This window comes from Tachyglossus aculeatus, chromosome 19 (genome assembly GCF_015852505.1).
Source record: "Tachyglossus aculeatus isolate mTacAcu1 chromosome 19, mTacAcu1.pri, whole genome shotgun sequence".
In the NCBI taxonomy this organism is placed as follows: Eukaryota; Metazoa; Chordata; class Mammalia; order Monotremata; family Tachyglossidae; genus Tachyglossus; species Tachyglossus aculeatus.
The window spans coordinates 39716628-39744607 of NC_052084.1; the positions used below are offsets into that span (position 1 = coordinate 39716628).

General features: G+C 44.0%; 1 protein-coding gene across 1 annotated transcript in view; it reads left to right on the forward strand.

Moving 5' to 3' along the window:
* The window catches only part of AFG1L (AFG1 like ATPase), a 77197-nt gene that overhangs the window by 44068 nt on the left and 5149 nt on the right, over positions 1-27980 (forward strand). Inside the window, 3 exon segments of the mRNA XM_038761165.1 lie at positions 13195-13277; positions 19941-20011; positions 20268-20368. Coding sequence (XP_038617093.1) covers positions 13195-13277; positions 19941-20011; positions 20268-20368 — 255 coding nt within the window.

Consider the following 27980-nt stretch of genomic DNA (forward strand, 5'->3'; position numbering starts at 1 on the left):
CAAAAGATAAAACTTGAGCAGGTAACCAGGCAAACTCTAGAGAAGTTAAAAGCCTTTTTTTCAAGTTGGGGCAGCAATCATTTATTTTTTTGTAAGCTTGTAGAATATAACACAGAGTAATTGTTCGGCTTGATAAACAGCTCTCAGTTGCTTTCCTACTTCTAAAGTTATCAATGCTATTGGTAAATTTGGTGAATGAGTTAATGGCATTTTTGAAAGCAACCTTGATTGTTGTCTGCATATTTGTGGTAAATTCCTCAAAAATATTATTGGCTACAGTATATAAAACTTAATTTGAATCGCTTTGTTGGCTAATGAATCTTTGCACTTAATAGAGACCTACATGCAGATAGTGTAGAGAAGCATATGATGTATATGGAATCAAAAATGCCTTTGGCATATATCATAGTAGACTTTTTGAGTATTTTATGGGAAACAGAATGTATGGGAAAATAGATGTGCATCTTTTAATACACAAATCTTGGGTATATGGTCTATTTCTGATTGTTTATTTAATCTTCCCATTGTGTACTGAGTAAAATAAGTCAACTTTTAGCCAAAGAACATTTCTCCCAAGGAAATGTGTAACATAGAATAAAAATCCCATATATTTGGTTTAAAGGCAGTTAGATTATTAACAAGTAAAATGCCTACTGTACAAGTCTTCAGATCTTTTTGCATTTCAATTCCTTCGATTTAGTTCCAAGCAAGTATGTTGCAGGTTAAAAAGGTCTAATGAAAATATATTGTAGATATGTAATGGTTAGTTCTTTGAGCAATGGGATAAATGAGTTGAATTACACGTGTCAGTTTTCTTTTCTTGTGATGTAATGTGAAATAAGGTCCTCTCTTCCCCCTCCCCAAAAGCCCAAGCCAATTAATAAAGCCTTTAAGCTCTTTGTCACGGGCCACCGTGAAGGTCTGCAGAGAAGAACTTTAATCCAATAAACATTTCATTTAGATCATGAAAAGAAATCAGGAGGAGAAGCAGCTATAAGAGAGGGTGTTAGCAGTGATTCTAGCCATGAAGAGGACTGAAGAATTTGCCAAATTAACCAAGAGGTCTTCATATTTAACGCATAAATGTGTCAAAACTAATAGCATAATTATTGCATTTGCTTGAACTCTGTATTGTGAAAATTCCGAGAAGCCACAACTGTTTTCTTCAAAGACTTTACTGTTGAGCTGGACGGACAGGGCAAGGGAAGGTTGTGAGAAAACCAGACAGCAAATAACACTGGCCGAAGTTGGTCAGAAAAGGAATAGATAATTAGGTGTAATTAGCGTGTATGAATTGTTGTCTCTCTGCCCTTAGCTTGAATAAATTTGGAAGAAAAAACCCTAGTGGTGAAAATGCTTTGATGTTGGAAGAGTCATTGTGGCCTGGCGGCATAAAGGCAGCGTTTTATACTTCTTCCATAATGGTTGGACTACAGCCCTAGTGAATGGACCCACCCCCCACTCTGCTTTAGCTTTACAGCGGGGACTTTGGGGGTCTCTTGAAACCGAATGCATCAGAAGTTTTCAGTTGTTGGTAATGAGGGAGTGGACCTCATCAGAGCGAAGAGTAAGCCATCTCTAGTCTTTGTTTAGATCTTAATCACATTTTTTTTTATTCTGGGAAATCTATTTTCTTAAATCAACACTTTTTTCAACCTCATCCCCCTCCACCCCTCCTTTGTCCTCTCCCCCACAAGTCTTCCCTCAAGCAAAGGGTAATTCTCAGGAAAGAAAGAGAAATAGAACATTTAAACCTCAAGTTGTGTTGGGTGTTCAAGATCAGTAAATTCGTACATTTGAAGACAATATGAAAATAAATGTGACCAGGCAAGTTCATTTTGCCTCCCATCTTTTTTCAGTTGGGGGAGGTCCTCTGCCAGAAACTGGGATATTTAAAAATAAAAACAAAATTAATTGGAAAAAGTTAAATGAGAGTGTGTCCTGGCCGAGTTTTACACTATTTTCTCTTTCCAGATGGTACTGAGCCCGATCAAAGTGCCGCACAATGGCTTCCTAGCTTGGATTCTAGTGGTCTCGTTTGAGAGAGCAGATGGGACAGGGAATCGAGAGGCCAGTGAAGTGCCCAGAACTGGCCACTTATTCTTTACCCTCCCTTGAAAGAGGAAAGCTCTTCTTGGGGAAGAATCACATTTTGCCTTTTATATCTGAACGATCTGGAACAATGCCAGCTGAAATACAAACTATTTCCAGTTATTGACTTGGGAACATATGCCGCCGTTCAAAATTGATATTGCTTACTGTAATTTACATTTCTGAAAACACAGCCTGAAATTAGCCATTTCAGGATTGTAAAACGCTTGATGTTCTCCAATGGCAGTGCCCCAATCAGTTTTAAATTCACTAATCTTTTACAGTATTTCTTTTTTCCCTCTTTTTAAGTACATATAGTAATCCTCAGCATCTGAATTATATATCGGCATGGGTTCCATTATTGTAGTTCTGATGAATGGCTTGAAAAAGTTTTCCTTGGGTTTAGAAATGATAGGGAAAATTCGTTCTTTCAAGTGCCTAAGGATTAAGATTTTCTCTGGTTAATATTCTATTTTTAATATTTTTGATACTGCATTTGTCATCAGTGATGCATTTTTTTAATGAGCAATAAGTGAATCTATTTGACCAAGTGTTGCATTGCTCCCAAGTGTTTTTTATTTCTGTGTTTTTCTCTTTATTTTTAGTGGAACAGGTATGTTACCTCCATTCAAATCACAGGACCCGGGAATGTTTTTGGTTAGTTAACTAGTTTTGCCCACTCCACAGTCAGGTAGAATAAAGTAGCCTTTTGTACTTGAAGTTGATTTGAACTCAGAGAGGTAATACCTGAGCATCACACAAGATGGAATAATTAAGGCTGATTGTGTTTTTCAGGTATAGGTCACAGGAAATTCATTGGGGTAAAGTATGTACAAAGCTAAGAAATATGCAGATTTTCTGTTGTAGGATTGTGTAAAAATTATTTACAGTTAATACTTGCAGAAAGGTTAGAAAGGTTGATGAAGTGATATTTAGTTTTGCTTTACTATTCACTGCATGTCAGAATGTAATTATGACTGATTCATGAAACTGTCTTAGAAAGGAACCGTCTTTATTAAAATGCTGATCAAGATAAGAGCTGACAGTAATAAAGAATAGAACATTTTAGTCTTGTTGCTTTTGAATGATTGCTAATTACCCTAGAGGTCATGTATAGTGCCTGGTAGGATTCATTGACATTATTTCTTTGAAGTCTGCTGTTTCAACAACATCTGAGCAGGAAGACACAAACTGAGTGCAAACCGAACAATAGTTGGTCCAAGTTTTTCTAGATGCAAAATGTCCAAGAATTCCTCTTTTGTTATATATAGTAGGTGCAATTTTACTCACCTACATTGAAATGTAGTAAAAAATTATTTGGTGCAAATTATCTTGCCTGTTGGCAAAATACCTGTTGTCCGTTAGTTGTTAATATTTATATTTCCATTTTATCTGGACTAGTTAAATATTGAGCGAGTTTAGAGAAACAGATATTTGGCACATGTATGTCTCCATATGGGGATGGGACCTGCCTTTTTCCAGGAGATCCCGAAACCAGCCCACTACTATATGTGGGGTGATAATAATAATAATAATAATAATAATGGCATTTATTAAGCACTTACTATGTGCAAAGCACTGTTCTAAGTGCTGGAATGTGTGCTTGGGAACAACCCATCCCCTTCCCCATTCCTCCTGACACCACACCTCCCTCTCTCTGCCCTCCCCCCTGCCCTTCAATCACTGGCATATTCAGTTTAGTTAAAATTCCTAAGCAGAGCGCTTTGCTAGGAGGATGCAGTGACTGACAGGCGTTCCTTAACTCTCATTTCGCTAATCCTGATACTTGGTCATCTGCCCACAATTCACTTAGGGAGTTTGTCCTACTCCTCATTTGGGAATGAAGTCACTCCTACAGTTTGATTTGCCAACTTATGGTCTAATGTAATGCAGCTAACATTCTTTAATAACTAAGGGTGTATATGTGTGGTGTGGGGAAAGGGAGGGGAATGGTAGTGGAGAATTGTAATATAAACATTAGAAAATTGCAGTTACTTCTAAAAATCCTCACAGTATGTCTCCTCTGGGGAATAGACTTTAAGTCTTAAGTCTCTGTTTCACAGATGGTGGTGGGCTTTATAGGTCGCTGCCGTTTTGATCGAGTTAGCTCTACATCCAGCATTGGTGTAGTCACAGGGGCACCCAGTACTGACACTTTGGGAAGCCTCCCATCCCACTCCCAGGAAACCCAGGGCTGTCCATCCATTTGACTGACAGGTTTTGGAACTTCTCATCTCCCTACTTGTTACCATCCACGGGGCTTCTGGCTGGCTCCCAAAATACGGCTAGGTGCTGTGGGCATGGAGGGAGGAGCCTGGGGCCCCTAGAAGGTGGGCCAGCACCTGCCTATTGGACAAACCCTTGCACAGCCAAGTACAAGCACAGGACACCATCCCCTATGGTCGGACCTGAACTGAGTGCATTTCAACCCGACTCAATGGCATAGCATCAGAAATGCAACTCAAACCCCTGCCGATTCTGTATAGCCTTTCCAAGCTGCCATTAGGGTTGTCCCTGTGAGCAAATGTGGCCATTGCCCCTGTCTTTCATTCTGAGACTTTGGCAGTGATTCCTGCATGTCCTCCTCTGGGGAGTGCTCCAGGGCACAGTGTGGGAAGACTCCTGAGTGACAGTCAGCTTGAAAGACTGCAGCGGAGGCTCTCAGCACACAGCTGTGTGAGAGAGCTCGTCTGAGGAACAGGAAAACATCTTCCAGGTTTGCCGCTTGTTTGTTCTTCACCTCGGCAGCCAGAGCATGTCAACAGTTTGAGCCTGGGAAGGGAAATGGCCTCACAAGGTGCCATTTGTGTGACTTGCACAACTAGGAGGTTATCACCAATTACTCCAGTCAGCAATTCTTCCTCCCATCTATCCTGCTACTGATCTCAAGTTTGGTCAAGTTGCATGGTCTAGTGGAAAGAGCATGGGACTGCCAGTTAGGACACTCCAATTTTTAATGGGAAGCTTGTTTTGGGTGGGGAATGTGTTTACCTACTCAGCTGTATTGTACTCTTCCAAGCACTGAGTGCAGTCCTCTGCACATATTAAGTGCTCAAGAAATACCATTGATTGGCTGATTGGAATCCCGGTTCCACTACTTGCCAACGATGTAACCGTGGGCAAATTACGTAACTGCTATGTGTCTCAGTTTCCTCTTTTGTAAAATGGGGATAAAATTCCTGCTCTTCCTCCCTCCGAGACTGTGGGTCTGGTGTGGAACAGTGACTCTGTCTGATCTGATTATCTTGTATCAGTTGCAGCCCTTAGCACAGTACTTAGCACATCATGAGCACTTAATGCCACAATAATAATTTTTATTCTTATTATGAAAACTGAAACAGAATCTTTTCCATCCAAAATACTACCATGCTGATTCTAAACACTTATCCTACCTATTGTACCTGCCTCCTCGCTGATCTCTCAGCCTCCTGTCTCTCCCCACTCCAATCCATACTTCATTCTGCTGCAAAAATCATTTTATCAATAAAAATGTTCAGTTTATGTCTTCCCACTCCTCAAGAACCTCCAATGCCTTTCCATTCGTTCATTGTCATATTTATTGAGTGCTCATGGTGTGCAGAGCACTGTACTAAGCACTTGGGAAGTACAATTCAGCAACAGAGGCAATCCCTACCCAACAATGGGCTCACAGTCTAGAAGGTGTTTGATCCACCTCTGCATTAAACAGAAACTCCTTACCATTTGCTTCAAGGCACTCTTTCAGCTTATCACATCCTAGATCACCTCATGTAATCTCCTACTACAGCCCAGCCTGCACACTCCACTCCTACAGCACCATCTTACTCACTGTGCCCTGATCTCATCACCGACTCCTTTCCCATATCCTTCCCCTAGCCTGCAATTCTGTCCCCCCTCCATATACACCAGACCACTACTCTCTCCACCTTCAGAGCATTACTAAGGTCTCAACTCCTCCAAGAGTCTTCCTGATTAAGCTCTTGTTTCCCCGGCTCGGTCTCAATCTATGACCTTTTGACATTTGGTATTTGCCCCACCCCCAACCCCACAAAACGTACGTACATCTCTTCCCCTCCTTCCTGCCCCACAGCACTTATATGTGCTTGTGTGTGTGTGTGTGTGTGTGTGTGTAATTATATTTATTTATATTGATTTCTGTTTTACTTGTATTGATGTCCGTCTCCAACTTGTACTTCCCAAGCACTTAGTACAGTGCTCTGCACACAGTAAGCGCTCAATAAATACAATTGAATGAATGAATGAATGTCTCCCCACTTCTAGGCTGTGTGCCCATTGTGGGCAGGGATTGTCTCTATTGCTGTATTGTACTTTCCAAGTGCTTAGAACAGTGCTCTGCCCACAGTAAGTACTCAATAGATACGATTGAATGAATGAATGAATAAATACATTTAAATTGTGTTATAAATTACTTATTCATATTAATGTCTGTTTCCCCCTCTAGATTGTAAGCTTGTTATGAGCAGGAAACCTGTCTGCTAATTCTGTTGCAATGAACTTCCCCAAGCACTAGTATAGTGCTCTGCACATAGTAAGTGCTCTATAAATACAATCGATTGATTGAGAATTCTGATGCTATTTTCTACATTTTTCAGCATCTGGCACTTGACAGAGGTCAGATTTTCATCCCTAGGACAGACTCCACCTTCCCCAGTGACTTTTCCCACCTTCTCAAGACCCCAGAATGGCTCCCCAGGTGTAGTAGCTTGGGGAGAACTCATGGAGGGCATAACTGGCTGACCAGTGGCTGAACTGCCTGGGATCTGCCGTCCATTTCCAGCTATAGGGATAGGTTCAGAATCACTGCTAGATTTCCATCTGTATTCTAGGATAAGGGAACTACGTTGGTGCCTCTGCAGACTTCAGAATTCCAGATTTTGCCAAACAGACTTATTTTTGCAGAATTTCACCTCCACATTTTGTAATTTCAGTAGATGTTATCAAATTCCCCCTCCTCCAGGAAGCCTTCCTTGGTAACCCACAACCCTACAGTTGGATCAGCCCAAGAGTCACCTTTAGTATTTGTGTCTTTCATTCCAGTCAATCAATCAGTAGTATTTATTGAGCACTTACTCTGTGCCAAGCACTGTATTAAGCACTTAAGGGAGTAAGATGCAATGGAGTTGGTAGACATGTTCCCTGCCCACAAGGAACTCTCAGCCTAGAAGGGAAGACAGACAATAAGTAAATTACAGATGTGTAACATAAGTGCTGTGAGGCTGAGGTTGGGGTGAATATCAAGTGCTTAAAGGGTACAGATCCAGGTGCATAGGTGACACAGAAGGGGGGGGAGTAGAGGGGTGAGGGCTTTGTTGGGGAAGACCTATTGGAAGAGATGTGATTTTAGGAGGGTTTTGAAAATGGGGAGAGTGGTAGAGTGTGTATATATATATATATATATATATATATATATATATATATACATGTGTGTGTGTGTGTGTGTGTAGTATATACACATATATGTGTGTACACACACACACACACACACACACACACACACAATGACGGAGGAAGTTCCAGGCCAGAGGGAGGATGTGAGCAAGGTTTTGTGGGTAGACAAAATTGAGGTACAGTGAGTAGCTTGGTGAGTGGACTGGGTTGTAATAGGAAATCACTGAGGTGAGGTAGGAGGGGGCTAGCTGATTGAGTGCTTTGAAGACTACCGTAAGGAGTTTCTATATGATGTAGAGGTGGATGGGCAACCACTGGAGACATACAGCTCTTGAGGAATTTGGAGCATTTACTTATATATTCAATTATTCAGCTATTGCATCCTGGCATATTTGTACTATTTCATTGGATGGAAGCTCCTTGAGGGTAGACAACATGTGTATTGCTTCTTTTAACCCAGTGCTTTTGCACTCATTAGGCACCATTGATTGCTTGATCAGATCCTGTTTCCTTTCCTTGTTCATACTTTCAGTTATACTTAGGACTTTGCCACTTCAGTTATCAGAGGTGACTGAAATGATGTTCGGGCGTGGTGAGGACTGTGGAAGATTCTTGACTCCAGATCCTACCTCCACAAGGCTCACCCTTGGTCCATGGTACAGTGTCCACTGACCCAAGATCCCCTTGAGATGGCCCTCCATAGGGAGGCAGCAGAGAAGCAGAAGCCAAGTTGCCGCATCTTTCATGTAGACTTTCATCATCTCCCCCAGCACCACCAAAACACACTCCCCAGATCACACTCTGCTCCTCCTAGGCTCTCCCATTCTCAATTTGCCCAGCTCTCACTCCCTACTCATGATCTTCCACCTGCCTGGAACTCCCTTCCCCTCCACTTCTACCAAACTAGAACTTTCCCCATCTTCAGAGCCTTTTTAAAGGCCCAGCTGAAGCCGTTCGTGATTAATTCCCGTAACCCCAAGTCATGTCAACCTAACAGCCACCCTCAGAACTTATGTATAGATTAATTTTTAATTGTTCATACAAATTATTTAGCTATCTCATCCTGAACTATTTATACTACTACCTGTATGTTTCTCCTAGGTCTGTGATCCTCCTCCTGTTCCCACTTTGTAAATAATTTCTGTCTTCCATTAGGCTGTAAGATTCTTGAGAGCAGGGAACATATATTTGCTCCTATTTTATTTATGGTATTTGTTAAGCACTTGCTACATTCAATCAATCAATCGTATTTATTGAGCGCTTACTGTGTGCAGAGCACTGTACTAAGCACTTGGGAAGTACAAGTTGGCAACATATAAAGACGGTCCCTACCCAACAGTGGGCTCACAATCTAGAAGGGGGAGACAGAGAACAAAACAAAACATATTAACAAAATAAAATAAGTAGAATAAATATGTACAAATAAAATAAATAAATAAATAGAGCAATAAATACGTACAAACATATATACATATATACAGGTGCTGTGGGGAGGGAAAGGAGGTAAGGGGGGATGGGGAGGGGGAGGAGGGGGCTCAGTCTGGGAAGGCCTCCTGGAGGAGCTGAGCTCTCAGTAGAGCTTTAAAGGGAGGAATAGAGCTAGCTTGGCGGATGTGCGGAAGGAGGGCATTCCAGGCCAGGGGGATGACGTGGGCCAGGGGTCGACAGCGGGACAGGCGAGAACGAGGCACAGTGAGGAGATTAGCAGCAGGGGAGCGGAGGGTGTGGGCTGGGCTGTAGAAGGAGAGAAGGGAGGTGAGGTAGGAGGGGACGAGGTGATGGAGAGCCTTGAAGAGGGTGAGGAGTTTTTGCCTGATGCGTAGGTTGATTGGTAGCCACTGGAGATGTTTGAGGAGGGGAATAACATGCCCAGAGCGTTTCTGCACAAAGACGATCCGGGCAGCGGCATGAAGTATGGATTGAAGTGCGGAGAGACAGGAGGATGGGAGATCGGAGAGGAGGCTGATGCAGTAATCCAGACGGGATAGGATGAGAACTTGAATGAACAGGGTAGCGGTTTGGATGGAGAGGAAAGGGCGGATCTTGGCAATGTTGCGGAGGTGAGACCAGCAGGTTTTGGTGACGGATTGGATGTGAGGGGTGAGCGAAAGAGGTAGTCGAGGATGACACCAAGTTTGTGGGCTTGTGAGACGGGAAGGATGGTAGTGCCATCAACAATGATGGGAAAGTCACGGAGAGGGCAGCGTTTGGGAGGAAAGACAAGGAGTTCAGTCTTGGACATGTTGAGTTTTAGATGGCAGTCAGGCATCCAGATGGAGATGTCCTGAAGGCAGGAGGAGATGCGAGCCTGGAGGTAGGGAGAGAGAGCAGGGGCAGAGATGGAGATTTCGGTGTCATCAGCATAGAGATGATAATTGAAGCCGTGGGAGCGAATGAGTTCACCAAGGGAGTGAGTGTAGATCGAGAACAGAAGGGGACCAAGAACTGACCCTTGAGGGACCACTCCAGTAAGGGGATGGGAGGGGGAGGAGGAGCCTGCAAAAGAGACTGAGAATGAACGGCCGGAGAGATAAGAGGGGAACCAGGAGAGGACAGAGTCTGTGAAGACAAGGTTGGATAGCGTGTTGAGAAGAAGGGGGTGGTCCACAGTGTCGAAGGTAGCTGAGAGGTCGAGGAGGATTAGGATAGAGTATGAGCTGTTGGATTAGGCAAGCAGGAGGTCATTGGTGACCTTTGAGAGGGCAGTTTCCGTGGAATGTAGGGGACGGAAGCCAGATTGGAGGGGGTCGAGGAGAGAGTTGGCGCTGAGGAATTCGAGGCAACAACATGTCAAGCACTGTACACTGTGCAGAGAAACAGCATGGCATAGTGGGTAGAACATGGGCATGGAAGTCAGAAGGTCATGGATTCTGATCCAGGCTCTGCCACTTGTCTGCTGTGTGACTTTGGGCAAGTGCTGGGGTAGATACAAGCTAATCAGGTTGGACAAAGCCCATGTCCCATATGGGGCGCACAGTCTTAATCCCCACTTTACAGATGAGGTAACCGAGCCACAGAGAAGTGAAGTGACTTGCCCAAGGTTACACATCAGGCAAATAGTGGGGCCAGGATTAGGTCCCAGGTCCTCTGACTCCCAGGCCCGTGGTCTTTCCGCTAGACCACACTGCTTCACTGTTGTATTCTTCCAAGTCCTTAGTACAGAGCTTTTCCCTGGAGTGCTCGATTCAATTGATTGGTGGATTGATTGATCAACACAGTGATGTAGTTGATCATCGGGGACTCAAACTGGGATGTGAAACCCTGCTTGTTGGGTGACAGGAGGCTAGGATCGATGATTTGTTTCTTGATTGAAGCTTCTGCTCTTTTTAAAAAATATTCATGAAGAAGGAAAATATTTTCAAACCGTAAAATGTGCTTTTTAATATGTCAGATATCTAATGGTTTTTGAGGTATGAAAATTTTTCTCACCAGGCCTTGGTTCACCTGTCGAGCCACTCGTTTCTTGACCACCAGGATGGCTGACTTAGGCTTTAAAGTTTCCGCCTTCCCTCGCAAAGTCAGACTTTGCTCTGGTCTCTGCTTCAGAGAACTGCATTATCTCCCTTTCTTTAAGCTTCCTAATTGCATTTTCAGATTGGCTAATTGTATTTGTCTTTTGTATACATAAATACATAAACCTGTTCCAAATCAATTCCCTTGGGTGGCTGATTAATTTTATGCATTTGAATTGGATGCCATAGAAGGTCACAGGTCTTGCCAATGTTTCCAGGGTTTAGAGGATTGATGAGGGCACAAAGCCCTTTTGTAGTGGTTTGCACCTGATGTTGGGGTCAAGCTGGCTTTCAACCCTAAGCAGTAGAAAGCCCCCTAGCCAGCCAGGGGCACGTAAGTCACAGTATGTATCGGGCCCGGTGACCAAGAACTGGCCATCCTAGCTTCCAGTTTAAAGTTCTTTCACTACTGATTAGCTGTTCATTGGTATGATGAGTGAATGTGAGCAGGCAATCATTTTCTAGGGTTTAATCATTCCTGTGATGGAGAACTTAGTTACCCAGAGAAAGAAAGGAATACTCATAAAGCTTCTCTGGACCATATTTTTGAGGAAATCTGAGGATTATTGGAGAGCATTTTTATACTGCCTTCTTCCTATAAATGTAATTATGGTAAATGGAAATTTTCTAGGTTTCAGAAATGCTCTCCCAGCTCTGCTAGAATATGTATTTTCATCACTGATGTGGCTAGGGCATCTTGAGAGAATTAGGGAATGTTCTTTCCCCAACCGGAGTCTGTTCTGGTAGAACCCGAGCTGCACCTGGGTGCAGAAAGAAGCGGTGGGGCACAGGTGGTGTTGGTTAAGACGAGATGCTGTTCGGCTTCCCAGCCTGTGCCTTACTTTACAGGACTTTGGGTTTTTGCAATTTTACGGTAGTGAATACAATGAGTGGCAATGAGTGGCAAGGATGTAAAGCATTTAGCTAGTGGTGGACATCGTAATATAAAACTTTGTATTGAAAAATGTCCATTGTCTATTCCCAAACCCATTAATTCCCATGGAATCATTGGTTACTGTAACAGTATTTTTCCCATAACATGAGCTTTGGAGAGATCACAGCACCCCTATGCTAGAAGAACCGCCTAAATCAAGGCATGAGACAAATCAGATCTGTGTCCTGCAGTGCATTTATTCATTCATTCATTCATTCATTCAGTTTTATTTATTGAGTGCTTACTTTGTGCAGAGCACTGTACTAAGCGCTTGGAAACTTCTCCCTCCACAGCATGGGCCTCTGGCTGGGGGCAGCCAGTAAAATTTCTACTAAATTTTATAAATTCAATAATGGTAAATGGTAAACTTACTAGGTTCCCAAAATGTACACCCAGTTCCTAGAGGGTACAAGTTTTCATCACCTGGCTTGGATAGAGCCTCAAGGGTGGAGTAGGGAGCTGGGGGGAGAGGTAGAGAAACGGGACTCTCTCGAGACCCCTGCCCCAGTGAAGAGGCCCTTAAATGGAAATGTGTGAGAGTTCCTGACCTTAGCTGTCTGATGCTCACTGCCTCCATTTGTCCCATTGGGCCTTTGGAAGGGTCTGCCGATGCCAAGTGTGGAGGCAGAGCTGCTCAACGATGCCGTTTGTGGGTGGCGTGCTACACCTCAGGGCCTGTGCAGTTTCTGGTGTTGACTACCAATCAATCAATCGGTCATATTTATTGAGCACTTACTATGTGCAGAACACTGTTCTATGTGCAGAACACTGTTCTAAGCATGTGGTAGAGCACAGTACAACAGTATTAACAGACACATTCCCTTCCCACAATGAGTTTATAGTCTAGAGGACTGGGTTGACTAAGTATAAGAAACTGTCAGTGACTATCCCCTCAGCTACCTTAGTTTGCCTAAGTCCCTCTGCAGAACTGTAAAATTAGAGGTCACCAAAGGTTCCCAACAGGGGCCATAATGCGGGCCCCTGGAGTTGTGGACCTGGAAATGGGGTTTCCTGGAGACCCCCTTCTGTTCCAAGTCCAGAGTACCGGACCCACCTTTCCAACCTGGCATTGTATTCACTTTGAGTTCCAGGCACTGCTGTTTTTGGTTTGTATGTTTTCATAAAATGTGCAAGCCCCCTGAAGTTACTTGATCAGGAAGGGCAAAATTCAATGACTCTCACAAAATAAATACAAGGAAGGATGATAAGTAGGTTAACCTATCTGACACTGAAAATTAACCAAAGGATTTTCAATTTTTGTTTCTGGAGGAGTACTGCAGGGCCATGCAACTGGATTCTGGAATTGACTACAGAAAGAGGATCCTTCCTGCAGCGGGGAAGTTGTACTACCTGTAAGTGGCTCTTTTCTCCTTTCACATTCAGTCATTTGTCCAAATAAAATAAGTAAGATCTGCAAATTCAGTAAGCAGAATACTCTGACTTTCCTTTTCCTTTGACTCTGTCCATTTTGAATAGCAAACTGCCCAGATACTTGCTCTAGACCATTTTTTTTCAGCCCCTGCCTACCATTTAAAGTGCGTGCTTGAATCATGCCTAATTAGGTTTTGGGGGGGGGGGAGGGGGCGGGCGGGGTGTTTCGCCAAACTGAAGTGACAGATGGCTAGAAAGTAATGAATATCCTCTCGTAAAAGATTGTGGTAATAAGAATATCCTTATTGAATTAAACTAATTAATTATTTGTCAAAAATCTAAGACAAGGGTTTATTTACTATTGGATGTTCCCATGTGCCATTTCAAAAAAAAAGACTGTTGTTTTATTTTGACAGATGATCTGTTTGTATTTACTGCTTTTAATTTACTTCTGCATTCATTCTCCTTCTGAAGAGAAATAACTGTTATAGAATGTATTCATGAGTACAACTGGGTAGAAAATGCCAGATAGATGTACTCTCTTTCATTCTTACAAGGGAACAACTTGTGATCATGGACCTCTCATCAGCCATTCATTCATCAGAGTTAACTGAGTGCCTACCATACAGAGCACTCTACTAGACACTTGGGAGCATTCAGTAAGAGTAAGTTATATGATGGCCCCTACTCTCAGAGGGCTTAGAAAATAATGGCAGACACAATTTGTAAATGGACAGTGGGAAAAGGAGGAAAAACATATACAACTGGTAATGACAAAAAGTGAGGAAAAAATGGAATAAACTGCTATATTCATGAGTGCTCAAGGCAACTGATGGGATGACACCGCTAGGCTAGGTGGGATTAGTTAGGGAAAGCCTCCTGGGGAAGTTGGGTTTCCAGGAAGGCTTTGAAGGTGGGGTACATAGTAGACTAACAGGTTGGAAGAAAGAGGGAGTCTGAAGCAAGGGGGAAGGGTGTGAGTACAGGGCCAAAGTTAGGAAAGCTGAGTGAAGTACAGTTAAGTTAGCCATTGTGGGGGAGGGTGGGACCAAAGAGTGTGGAGGTGGGAGAGGGAGAAAAGGTAAGAAGGAGACATCTAGTGGAGAGTCTTGAATCCAATGGGCAGTAAGTAGTTTCTGTTTGATATGGGGGGAAATGGATAGCAGAATTGTAATTCTTTGAAGGTATCCACACAACTGTGTACAGAATAGCCTGGAGAGAGAAGAGGCAGTGATCCAGGTGGGAAGTGACAAGAGTGGGAACCAAGGTGGTGGTTATAAGGGTGAGAGAAAGGGGCAGATCCAGAAATACCATGGCATAAGGATTGCCAGTTGTGCTTGGTGGAACATGTGAGGAGAAGGGATGAGACAGCAGGATCCTCAAGAGACTCCTAGGTGGGAAACTGAGAGGGGCACACGAAGCCAGGAGGAAGAACCAACAATTTAGAGGTAGTGTAACACAATCTCCAACACTGTGACAGAGACCCACAGCAGACTTACCAGCCTAGTGGGCAGCAATCAGGAGAGGGGTCACTTTCCTTCATCAGAGACTTCATGAAGATCAGGATTCCACAAGGTAGGCTGGAAAACAGTGGACTGGCTCTGTATTGGAGAAACCTGTAAGAGCAAAAGGGATCTGTCTTTAAGGGAATGTTAGTCTCTCGTTGACATTTTCATTCTCACTCACAAGCATGGAGAGGGTTCCACCATCAGGAGCGTCAACTTCAAAAACTAAAAACTAAAGATGACTATATACAAATGAAATAAAATTTTATATAGAGAATGTTAGTTATGAATGTTTGTATAACATACATATATACAGTCTATATGTATGTTTATGTGTATAAGTATATATACACATTTCAGTAATATTATTTCACCTTTTCCAGCATAAGGAATGCCATTCCTGGATCAAACTAGTGGTTCATCCAATCAGTGCAGCACTCTGTTTCTGACAGGAATGCCAGCATACTTGGAGGAACCGATGATGGTTACCCTCTATGTACAGCCTAATGTTTAGGAATGTGCTAACCGGAATCCCTACTTTTTCCCTCTACATTGTTGACTTTCTCAAGTAAGCCACACCCAAACACATGTCTCCAAAAGGCTACTTTAGCGGTATCGGGTTAGTCAGTTCTCCTGTGCACAGGGGAAGAATTGGGATCATTATTTTTAGCCACCTATGCTGTGTTTCAGCCAAGCCAATTATTTTGGAAAGATTTGGTACAACTGTTTATTAACTGTATCCTTCTCGGTTGCTATTGGTCCCAGTGCTTTGTTCTTTCCAGTCACTTTCCTTGTTAAAGATTGTCTCAAAAATAGATTTGATGTCATGGCCAACGCAGAATAACTGTGGCATGCCCTGTGTTTTATCAAAGATATATTCTTATATTCTTTCTCACAGTAGTGTAAGTCCTTCTCTTCTGTTTTTCCTTTGAGAGATTTAACTGATACTGTGCAGTCACTTAGAATGGTGTTTAAAGGCCCCAGGTACAGTGTGGTGTGGACATGGGAAATGAGTCTGTTTGGCTTCCCACTAAATCCAGCACTACATGTGGGCCTTCCAGGTCTAGATTTTCTGCCTGATGGTGCCTTCTGAGCCCAAGCAGTGGTGTTTCAGGGCCCTCCCTCTAGAGGAAGTGCCCAGTCCAGAGAGAAAGCAAAGGAGGCTGGCTAATAGGAAAGAAGTCGATTTGTGTGAACAAAGTAAGAGAATCCATAAGAAAAATGTCGGAGGAGGAAAGAGGGATGATCCCAAAAGGAAGAATGAGGGGGAAGTGGGGGCGTGGGGTAGAGAGAGAGAACTGATTGACCAACCAGCTCAAGAGCCAGCTGAGTGTTAGAGAAACTCTGGCCCGGGTAGAGCTAGTCCTAAATCATTCCTGATGGTTGGGGTGGGAGGGAGATAGAATTGTTAAGGGTGCATAAACAGAGCTCAAGCAGAGCTAAAGCAGCAGGAAAATGACTCAGACAAACAATGAAAAGAATGCTTGCCTGGAAACCATAAGCAATAAACATAGACAAAGTGAAAAAAGAAATTAGGAAGGAAATGAACAGGAAGAAGAAGGGGAAAGTAACAGGCTAGAGGAGGAGCTGCACGAGGATAGCTATTATTTGATTTATTCTGATGGTTTTGACACCTGTTTACATGTTTTGTTGTCTGTGAGCCCGTTGTTAGGTAGGGACCGTCTCTATATGTTGCCGACCTGTACTTCCCAAGTGCTTAGTACAGTGCTGTGCACACAGTAAGCATTCAATAAATATGATTGAATTGAATGAATGAATGAACGAGGAGAGGAGAGGTCTGTCTAACTTAGGCAGAGGTTGAACCTTTCCATTGCAAAGTTACACTATTTGTTCCTTATTTAAAACTAGCGGAAACTGTCACCCACTTGTCCAAAGTCTACTAGAAGAAACCTAAAGGCCAGTTTCTTGTTTCTTTAAGAGCATCTTCTCTCGTTCAACCTCCTTCAGGCAGTCTTTCCCAGTGAAACTTCACCTTCCCAGATTATACCTGCCTAACAGCTGCCCTTGACACTTGTTTTTATTGGCTTAGCTTTAGCATTACTGCAGGGTCTTGACATAATAGTACCATACTCTGATTTATTTATTGAGTTTTCCTTCCATATCTCTGCTCTCAGCAGCTGTTGCAGTGTTTCTTTTTCCAGCTTTATTTTTGAATGTCTATCAGTCTCCCCTGTTAGACTGTAAACTCTTTGGTATCAGGAGCCAGCTCTGTTTCTCATTTGTACCTTTCCAATCACTTGGGGGCATGCAGTAAAAGGTGTAGTCAGTCATTGACTGGTGATTATTGATTGAATGGAGAGCCCTGTACTAAACATTTGAAAGAGTACATGTGAAACAAAACATAATTCCTGCCATCAAGGAACCAATGTGGGAAGACAGGCAAACACAGATTGTAGACATACAATAAGAACAAGACATTTTATCATAATGACAAAAGTAAGCAAGAATTGAATGAATCAATGGAATAAATAAAGCAGTAAGCACATAATGTCTAAGGGCAGCTATATGGGAGGATCTGACCAGGGGAATTACTTGGGGAAAGTCTCTTGGAGTTCATGGGATTTCTTAAGGGCAGAATTGTATTTTAAGAACTTTCAAGGGAAACTGGTTGCAGATCAGATAGCTTTAAAATGTAATTGAAAATTATATCACCCTCCTGAAGGATAAGGTGAATCTTCTTAAAAATCACAGGAATTTTGCCAAAGCAAATGGATTGGCCTTTCTCTTGTGAAGTTATTTCCAAACATATTCTTAAGAAGAACCTGGGCAAATCTGCCTAAGCATAAAGCATGTACTTGACTCTTGCTCTTGGTGATTAACGTTTGTACTGTATTGTTTGATTTCTTTATACCTTTAGAGTTGTTTGCAGACTCTGTAATCACTCTGTCTGCATTGTCACTTTATTTCACATTATTCCACTTAAATATCATTACTGTTGCAGGGCTTTCTTTAAATCAAATTACATTTTCACGCAAACAAAGCTATCCATTTCAAAACATGTTTTAAGGAATAACTTCTCAGAACCTGTTTCTAGCCATCATCATTAGGAAAATGAAATATGTTGAATTTCCTCAGCAATTGACCAGTTCCTCAAGATTTTAATTTTTTCCTCAAAAATCTCCAGTGGCTACCAATCAATCTGCGCATCAGGCAGAAACTCCTCACCCTGGGCTTCAAGGCTGTCCATCACCTCGCCCCCTCCTACCTCACCTCCCTTCTCTCCTTCTACTGCCCAGCCCGCAACCTCCTCTCCTCCACCGCTAATCTCCTCACTGTACCTCGTTCTCGCCTGTCCCGCCGTCGACCCCCGGCCCACGTCATCCCCCGGGCCTGGAATGCCCTCCCTCTGCCCCTCCGCCAAGCTAGCTCTCTTCCTCCCTTCAAGGCCCTGCTGAGAGCTCACCTCCTCCAGGAGGCCTTCCCAGACTGAGCCCCTTCCTTCCTCTCCCCCTCGTCCCCCTCTCCATCCCCCCATCTTACCTCCTTCCCTACCCCACAGCACCTGTATATATGTATATATGGTTGTACATATTTATTACTCTATTTATTTATTTATTTATTTATTTATTTATTTTACTTGTACATTTCTATCCTATTTATTTTATTTTGTTGGTATGTTTGGTTCTGTTCTCTGTCTCCCCCTTTTAGACTGTGAGCCCACTGTTGGGTAGGGACTGTCTCTATGTGTTGGGAAGTATTTGTACTTCCCAAGCGCTTAGTACAGTGCTCTGCACATAGTAAGTGCTCAATAAATACGATTGATTGATTGATTGATTGATTGTGGTGGAAACCCAGCAGGGGGGAATGAACTTGTACACCTTTGTAGAGCTCTAGTTTCAGGAGATTGGAAGACTCCTGCCTGGAATTGGAAATGATCATGGTCAGTATTGGGAGGGGCCCTGGGGTTAAGTGGAATTGCTTTGTACACCTTGCAAGGATTGATTTGCTATGTAAAAACAAAGCCCATTGGAAAGCCAGTGTGTTCAAATTTGAAGTAATGTTGCAGTACCATCTGAAAGTCCCATATGTAACGCACTGTTGACTTGGGGCCTAGGTCTTGAGTATGCACATGTGTGTGAGGGAATTAATTGTATTTATTGAGCGTATACTGGGTGCAGAACACTGTTCAAAGTGCTTGGGAGTGTACAATATATCAGAATTGGTAGACAGTTTTCCTGCCCACAATGAGCTTGCAGTCTAGAGGGTAGAGCCTCTCCTCCTTAAAAAGTGAGAGAGAAAAAGGCGTAGCAGCCTCTCATTTAAAAACTTGAGATCAGTGGAATATTAAGGGCCTTCAAATTTGAGCGTAAATGTTTTGGTGAGGGGTCAGCTGCCAGGAGCATAATTCAAACTGCATTCATTCATTCAATCATATTTATTGAGCGCTTACTGTGTGCAGAGCACTGTACTAAGTGCTTGGGGAAGTACAAGTCGGGAACATATAAAGAAGGTCCCTACCCAACAAGCTGAAAGTCTTCTTGGATTTTCAGCCAGGAAATTTTTGAGAGAAACTATGTGGCCTCTCATTTATCTCTTCTGAGCATTCTGAAAGAGTATTATTATTGTCCTCATTAATAATATGATAATAATAATGTTGATAATAATGTGTAGATCAATCAGATCCATATTCCGTGCTAGCAATTTAGTTTTGGAAATGTTTGATCAGCATGGCCAGTCAGGTGACTTGAATTTTTCCAAAAGCAGCTTCAATATTTCATTTCACTCGGTACCTTTTCAGTGCAGATTTCAAAGGCCATTTCTCTGGATCCCTGACTGCCTTGTCTATTTGCTCTTAGTTTGCATGCAAGAGAGAGCCAGGAGCCTTTTTTTCTCATTGTGTACACATGGTATTAATGGATTTACTCTGCCTGTATTGCCTCATTACTAGAAACAGCCAGAAGCACAGAAGTCTTTCAGTGTATGCAAATAAGGCAGAATCATCTACCTGAGAGTTAATATTCTCTGCTTTTAAGTGTATTCTAAATCTAATGTTTGTATTTAGAGCATAACATCCTGTTCTCCCTTTTTATGGGCAAAAAGCTAAGCGGACTCAGGCAGCTGTTTGATGTTGGCTTCAAGTGTTATTAATTTCATATTCTATTATTCTTTTCACTGTAGCACAAGTGAAGCTGATGTGGAGGCTGTCATGGATAAGTTGTTTGATGAGCTGGCTCAGAAACAAAATGATTGTACGTAAGTTAATTTCTCTTGAAAGAGAATACATTTAGAACACAATGGCCAATCTCCACTGACCAATTAATAAGTTCCATTGCTGTATATGGGTTGATGCCACACTCAAGTGGCAGTCATTGTATCAGCATTTTGTCTAATTTATGTGTTGAATCATGTGCTATTATTCATCAAGCTATGCATTTCCTATCTGTAAGAGATGAATTTTATAGTAATTATCCAGACAAGATTGAGTCTTTGTTCATGTTCCCATAGTAACCAGACCAAGGATTCTGAAAGTGCACGGCAGAGAGCTGAGGCTGAATAGAGCCTGTGGGACTGTGGCAGACTGCACATTTGAAGAGCTCTGCGACAGAGTGAGTACCCGGTCCAGGGGAGGCTCACTGGCTTTTTCTCGGGGGTCTTCATCCTTGGTATTTCCTCTCAACCTGGGTCCAATTGAAAAGGGCGACCGAAATAGCCCAAGTGGATTCACAAAAATCTCCAGAGAGGAGAGGCTCATTTCCACAGACAGTGAGCTCTCTCTGGAGGTTGGAGCGAAGATTCACCTGCTAGGGCAGGAACGCATTTGGAGGAAACGCTGCTAGAATTATTTATGCTGTTTTGTTTAAGTCCTGGATTAATGGTCCCACCACAGTCTGCCTTGGAAGAGATGGGGGCCACACAGGCAGGCTAGGGAGCCAGGAAGCGGGGTGGCCAGAGGGCTGGGGGACCGGGGGACTGGGGGACCAGGTGAGCTGCTTCTCCGGAGTAGGGAGGAGTGTTCCCCAAAACTGAGAGTGAAAACCCTTCCAGGGCAGGGAAAATCCACCTAGTGTTTCCATCTGGCCATGCAGAGAATGAATAATAATGATAACTGTATTTGTTCAGCTCTTTCTCCTGTGCCAAGACCTGGGCAGAGCATTAACTCCTCCAGTCCACTCAAGGGGCTTGGAGGTGCTGTATTGGGGCCCACACTGCTGCAGGGGACTAAACAGCCACATAGAGGCCTGAAGACTCTAGGATTCTCCCTGGATTGCACTGACAGTTCCCCAAGAAGGAAACCTTGAGATGCTCATGATTTCATCCCACCAAGGGATGTGAGTCCCAACCTCCTCAGGAGGGATCTGACACCAGGCCGCAGCACGGGGTGGTGGGGGTACACACCACACCTTGAGCCAGGCCAGTGGCTCAGCAGGAGCTCCTTGTTCATCTGGAGGAGGGAAAGGTAGTCTCTCCTTGCACCTACTAAAGATGACACAGTAGCTTCCTTATCTCCCCCAAGGGACTTTGGAGCCACAACAGTGAACTACCTCATTTACTCTGAGGAAGCAGAGAGATGTTGCTGCCGCTGCTGCTTCTAAAATCCCTGTTGTCCCTCCCTCTTAGATGTGAGTCCCATGTGGGGATAGGGATGGGCCCTATATGATTATCTTATATCTGCCACAGCACTTAGCACAGGTAAATAGAACCTTAAGGTTAATCTTACTTCAGCACCCGATATAGAATCAAGTTTGGATCAATGAACACTTACCTGAACGTAACTTACTAGAGGAGAAACAGTGTGGAGTCAGTCAGGAGAGCCTGCACCCCACTGGCCGTGGGAGTCATGGAGGCTGGGACCACAAGTCTGTGCATGGTCAGGTGGGAATCTGGCACAGCCAGGAAACTCAGAGTGGCCGTAGGCCCCTGAACAGGCCCCCTTGACCTAATCCTTGGGGTGTCATCACCGAGTTGGGGGGGGGGGTGCGGCTGTGAAGTTTCCTCATTTATGGACACCGCTGAGCTCTCCCAGTGGCCTGAGTCTGGGTGGATTAGGGCAGATTCCAAGAAAAATGCAAGGGAAAGGGACTGGTGGGCTTTTTTTTAAGTGGTATTTTGCACTGTACTAAGTGCTAGGGTAGATAGAAAGCTAATCAGGTTGGACACAGTCCGTGTTCCACATGGGGCTCCTTGTCTTAATCCCCATTTTACAGATAAGGTAACTGAGGACCAGAGGAGTAAAGTGACTTGACAAAGGCTACACAGCAGACAAGTGGCAGAGCTGGGATTAGAACCCAGGACCTTCGACTCCCAGGTCTATGCTCTATCCACTAGGTCATGCTGCTTCTTGTTATGGTATTGTGCCTCTGAGCAAATAATTCAAACTCCTTAGGCCAAGCCCCACTCAGGAAGGAGTTCGCTGGACACAGGTGCCTACCAAGCAGAGGATGTCATTGGAAAGGACAGAAAAATATGAAACAGACATTGCTTTTCCACTTTTAAAAATCCTGATCTGTCCGTCACTGCAATACTGCTGGCTGTCCTGGTGCTGCATTTTAGTCAGGGCAGAGTAGAGCTAAAGGGGATCAGGATGTTTAGGACATGGGACAGCTTCTCTGGGACATGGACTGAAAAGATGAGGAGTCTTAGGTCTGGCAAGGTGAAGGCTCAGAGGAGATGTGACTGGACACCACAAAGTTGGAAAGGATATGGAGAGTCAGGTAGTCACTCGTATTTACTGAGTGCTACTGTGTGCAGAGCACTGTACTAAACACTTGGGAGAGTACAATATAACAGACACATTCCCTGCCCCCAGTTAGCTTACTGTCTAGAGCCGGAGACAGACATCAGTATACGTAAATAAGTATGTACATAAGTTCTGTGGGGTTCGGAGAGGGTATGAATGAAGGGAGCAAGTCAGGGGATGCAAAAGGGAGTTGAAGGAAAGAAAAAGAGAACTTAGTCAGGGAAGGCCTCTTGGAGGAGACATGCCTTCAATAAAGCTTTGGGGGAGGTCATTCATTCATTGTCATTTATTGAGTGTTTACTTTGTGCAGAGCACTGTACTAAGTGCTTGAGAGAGTACAGTACAACAGTAAGCAGACACACACCCTGCCCACAATGAGCGTAAAGTCTACATGGGGGAAACATACATTAATATAAATAAATTACAGATATGTACATAATTGCTGTGGGGCTGGGATGGGGGATGAATGAAGGGAGCAAGTCAGGACGATGCAGAAGGCAGTGGGAGAAGAGGAAAGGGAGTCTTAGTCAGGGAAGGCCTCCTGGAGGAAATGTGCCTTCAATAAGACTTTGAAGGGGAGGAGAGTAATTGTCGGATTTGAGGAGGGAGGGTGTTTCAGGTCAGTGGCAGGACATGAGTGAGTTATTATTGTGGATGGGGTTGAGGAACAGTGAGAAGACTAGCATTAGAGGAGCGAAGGGTTCATTCATTCATTCAATCGTATTTATTGAGTGCTTACTGTATGCAGAACATTGTACTAAGAGCTTGGGAAGTACAAATCAGCAACATATAGAAACGGTCCCTACCCAACAATGGGCTCACATGTTGGCTGGGTTGTATTCAGTTGGAGAAGCAGCGTGGCTCAGTGGAAAGAGCACATGGGCTTTGGAGTAAGAGGTCATGGGTTCAAATCGCAGCTCCACCAAATTGTCAGCTGTGTGACTTCGGGCAAGTCACTTAACTTCTCTGTGCCTGTTATCTCATCTGTAAAATGGGGATTAAGACTGTGAGCCCCCCGTGGGACAATCTGATTACCTTGTAACCTCCCCAGCACTTAGAACAGTGCTTTGCACATAGTATGCGCTTAATAAATGCCATCATTAGTAGGAGAGTAGCGAGGTGATGGAGGAGGAGGCAAGGTGATTGAAGGCTTTGAAGCCAATGGTGAGGAGTTTTTGTTTTATGTGGAGGTGGATGGGCAACGACTGGAGGTTCTTGAGGAATGGGGAAACATGGTGTGAAAGTAGAAAAAGGATCTGGGCAGTAGAGCGAAGTATGGACTGGAGTGCGGAGAGACAGGAAGTTGGGAAGGCAGCGAGGAGACTGATAGAGTAATCAAGGTGGCATAGGATAAATGACTGGATTAGCATGGTAGCAGTTTGGATAGACAGAAAAGGGTGGATTTTAGTGATGTGAAGGTCGAACTGACAGGATTTAGTGAAGGATTAAATATGTGGGTTGAATGAGAAGCAGCGTGGCTCAGTGGAAAGAGCGTGGCCTTTGGAGTCAGAGGTCATGGGTTCAAATCCCACCTCTGCCGTTTGTCAGCTGTGTGACCTTGGGAAAGTCACAACTTCTCTGTGCCTCAGTTACCTCATCTGTACAATGGGGACAATGGGGATTAAGACTGTGAGCCCCCCGTGGGACAACATGATCACCTTGTAACCTCACCAGCGCTTAGAACAGTGCTTTGCATGTAGTATGCGCTTAATAAATTCCACTAAAAAAAAAATAAATGAAAAAATGAGAAGTCAAGGATTCATACTTTCCATCATTGTCATATTTATTGAGCACTTACTGTGTGCAGAGCACTGAACTAAGCACTTGGGAGAGTACAACACAATCAACAGACGCATTCCCTGCCCACAGTGAGCTTACAGTCTTGGTGGGGAGACAGACAGTAGTATAAATAAATAAATTACAGATATGTACATAAGTGCTGTGGGGCTGGAAAGGGGAGCAAGTCAGGGTGACACAGAAGGGAGTTGGAGAAGAGGAAAGGGGGGACTTAGTGAAGGCCTCCTGGAGGAGATGTGCCTTCAATAAGGCCTTGAATGGGGGGAGAGTAATTGTCTGTTGGATTTGAGGAGGAAGGGCATTCCAGACCAGAGGCAGGACATGGGCGAGGGTTTGGCAGCGAGATAGACAAGATAGATGAGATTGAGGCACAGTGTGTGAGAAGGTGAGCATTAGAGGATCGAAGTGTGTGGGTTGGGTTGTAGTAGGAGAGTGGTGCCAGGGTTACAGGCTTGTGAGACAGGAGTTCAGTAAACCCTCACCACCAAGATGAGGGGCTCCCACTGGAGATGGAAAGTGGCAGGTTCAAAACAAAGTAGAAGAAATACTTTTATACATATTGAGCTGAAATAGGATTAATTCCTACAGAAAGAGGACCAAGCTGAAATTTTAATGAGGTTCAAGAGAGATTTGGATAGGCTCGGGATGGAGAGGTGCAAGGTGGGTAGCGACAAGAAGAGTTAGCGGGAAGGGTGAGGTGGATCACCCCTCCCTTCCCCATTGTAATGGCTGTCTAGGACAGAAAACCCATGTGGGAGAGGGTTAGAAAGTAGTCCCGAGTCTTGGAGTTTTACTGCCTGCTCCCTGGCCTGACCAGCTCCAGGTTGTTGTGTCCCGACTGGCCCATCGAGTTCCAGGGAAAAGTTCATAAGACATGGAACCCACCAGAAAAGCACCTGAGAGTCTAAAAGCTGACTTGGTTTCTGTTTTTAATAAACTTCTAAATCTGTTTTGCCTACCTCCAAACTTTCTCCTTGGCTCCCTTCCTATTTCCACCTAGCAAATACTGCCCTCTGTTGGTGTTCCAAGTAATAAAGAATCCTCCCCAGAGCCTCCGGGCTTCGGGATCCTTGGAGAAAACAGCCATCTTCACCCAGCTTCTGGAGAAGAGGAACTTCTTCTCCCTTTCTCCTCGGCTGGCCCATTTTCTTTCTTGGTTTTCTGTAAGTGTGCTTTTTCCTCTGTCACTTGATGCTCCTCTTTTGTTTCCACCTGTCTATTCTGTTGGAGCATTTAGTACGGTGCTCTGCCAACAGTAGGTCCTTAATAAGTACTGCTTATTCCTTGTTCCTCTCTGCATTTTTCTCTTCCATTTTCTTGGCCCTCTTCTTGTCCCTTCATTTTTTCATTCTGCCTTTTTTTTTGGCTCCAGGCCTTCTTCTCTCTCCCTTTCCCTTTGTCTTCTCTCAATCTAGTAATGTCCCAGCAGGAACATGACTGGCAGGAACAAGAGAGTGCACGGGGCACCGTGCACAACACTAGCCTGAGAATCAGTTTCCTCACACAGTTTTTTGGTCCTGAGGTCCCTGGGAGACAGTGACATACTCATCTTTATCCCCATTCTCATCCTCATTCTAGCAATGCTGATTCCTTGCACTCTCAGGCATGCAGGTTCTAACTTGCTTCAGGGCCCAAGAGAATTTTTTCAGTCAGTGGTCGTCTGGTGGCCCTGGCCAAGGCCTAGAGAGATGGGGGCCCTGGGCAGTGGTGGGAGTGTGGTTTCCCCACACTGCCTGGACCCCCAGCCATCTGTAAACCGCAAGTCTGTTACCTACTGGCGACACTCTCAGCTTTGATAATGCCTTAGTTTGAGCACTACTTTTGAATCGGTCTTTTCATTTGTGAATCCAGGTTTTGACATCAATTAATTTCCTGTTTTCACTTTGTTTTGAAAGAGAGTTTTCATTCCAACTCATAGAAAGCATTTTCTTGTCCATTAAAAGCTACTTCTCTTTAAGACATGTGGAATGGTCGTTTCTGGGTAAACAAATAGGATGCTGTAGGCTCTTGTGAAATGAAGAGCTATCATTGTATCACTACCAGGAATCTCTAATGGGAACAGGAAAAGGGTAACCCGTAGAACGGTGAGCTCTCCGGAGAGCTCATGGTAATCACCGCCCTCCTTGAGTCGAGCTGATGGGAGCCGCACATGCATTAACCAGGCAGAGGAACAAAGAACAATAAAGTTAACCGCTTGTGGCAGGGCAAGGGGCAGCCTTGTGGCAGAGCTAATGCATCACATGTTAGTGCCGCGCCGATAAAATCCTGACTCCTGGCATCCCAGTTAAGGACAAAAATCTACAGTGGCTCCACTTCACCCCAGGCTTCCAAATGTGGCACCTGGGGGCTCTTTGTTCTGGAAAGTTTGCTCTGGTGACTGTGCTGTGAACAAGCCCGTTTGTGCTCACAGAGTGAACAATAGCAAATTTCTCTTTGCAAACTTATTCTAGTTTTCAAGCTTTTTAAGGTTACCTCAGCTTTCCATGGAACTGAGAAGGGTTGAAGTAACAGGAGACTATGCACGAACTATCAAGTGTGAGGATTTTCACTGTACCTGTTTCATTATATATCTTAGATAACCAGCCACATAAAAAACTATTAAATTTCTTGGGAAGCAGCGTGGCTCAGTGGAAGAACACGGGCTTGGGAGTCAGAGGTCATGGGTTCTCATCTCGGCTCCACTGCTTGTCAGCTGCGTGACCTTGGGCAAGTCACTTAACTTCTCTGTGCCTCAGAGACCTCATCTGTAAAATGGGGATTAAGCCTGAGCCCCACATGGGACAACCTGATCACTTTGTATCCTCCTCAGCACTTAGAACAGTGCTTTGCACATAGTAAGCGCTTAGAAAATGCCACCATTATTATTATTCATTGCTCCAACAGCAGGCTGAAGAATGCCATCATTCTCTTAAAGAAGAATTGGCATTAGACCCTACTGCTTGAGTCTTGAATGAAATACTGTAAAGGATGTCAGTAACTGACGTGCCATTTAACACCCCCAAAATAAACACCTTAATTATTCTTAGAGCAGGCTTTCTGAATTCAGAATTGTAAGTCTGGTTTCAGAACAGGGCATCACATTCATTATTCCAGCGCTTAGAACAGTGCTTTGCACATAGTAAGCGCTTAATAAATGCCATCATTATTATATAATAAAATTAGCTGGCTTCTAAAGGGAATGCAAAAGTCAGGAGAGACTGTGGGTTTTTTTCCTCTAACTCTTGTCTCTCTAGGTTGTGGGAGAGTGAGGCCGTTGGTTCCCCGCGGCCTGCCCAATTCAGCTCCCAGAATCATCTGATAAATAAATCCCCATAGACCCTGTGTGTGGCAATTGGTAGATTTGAGGATGCCTCCACTGCGGAAGAGCTTTCGAAAAGCCTAATTCGTGGACCATGACTCCACCCAGTGCCCACTCACAGGCTGCCGTCTCCTGGGCCCTGGGCCAGGAGGCTTGCTGTCCGGCCAGTTGTCCAGCCAACCTGGGCTCCAGCATGACTAGAGGTGGTCCACTGGTGGTAGGAGGAACCTCATGGCCTTGGGGAAAGAGCACACCCCTGGGAATCAGAGGATCTGGGTTCTAATCCTAGCTCTGCCGCTTGCCTCTTGTGTGACCTTGGGCAAGGCACTTAACTCTTCTGGGCCTCAGTTTTCCTCATCTGTAAAATGGGGATTCATTATCTGTT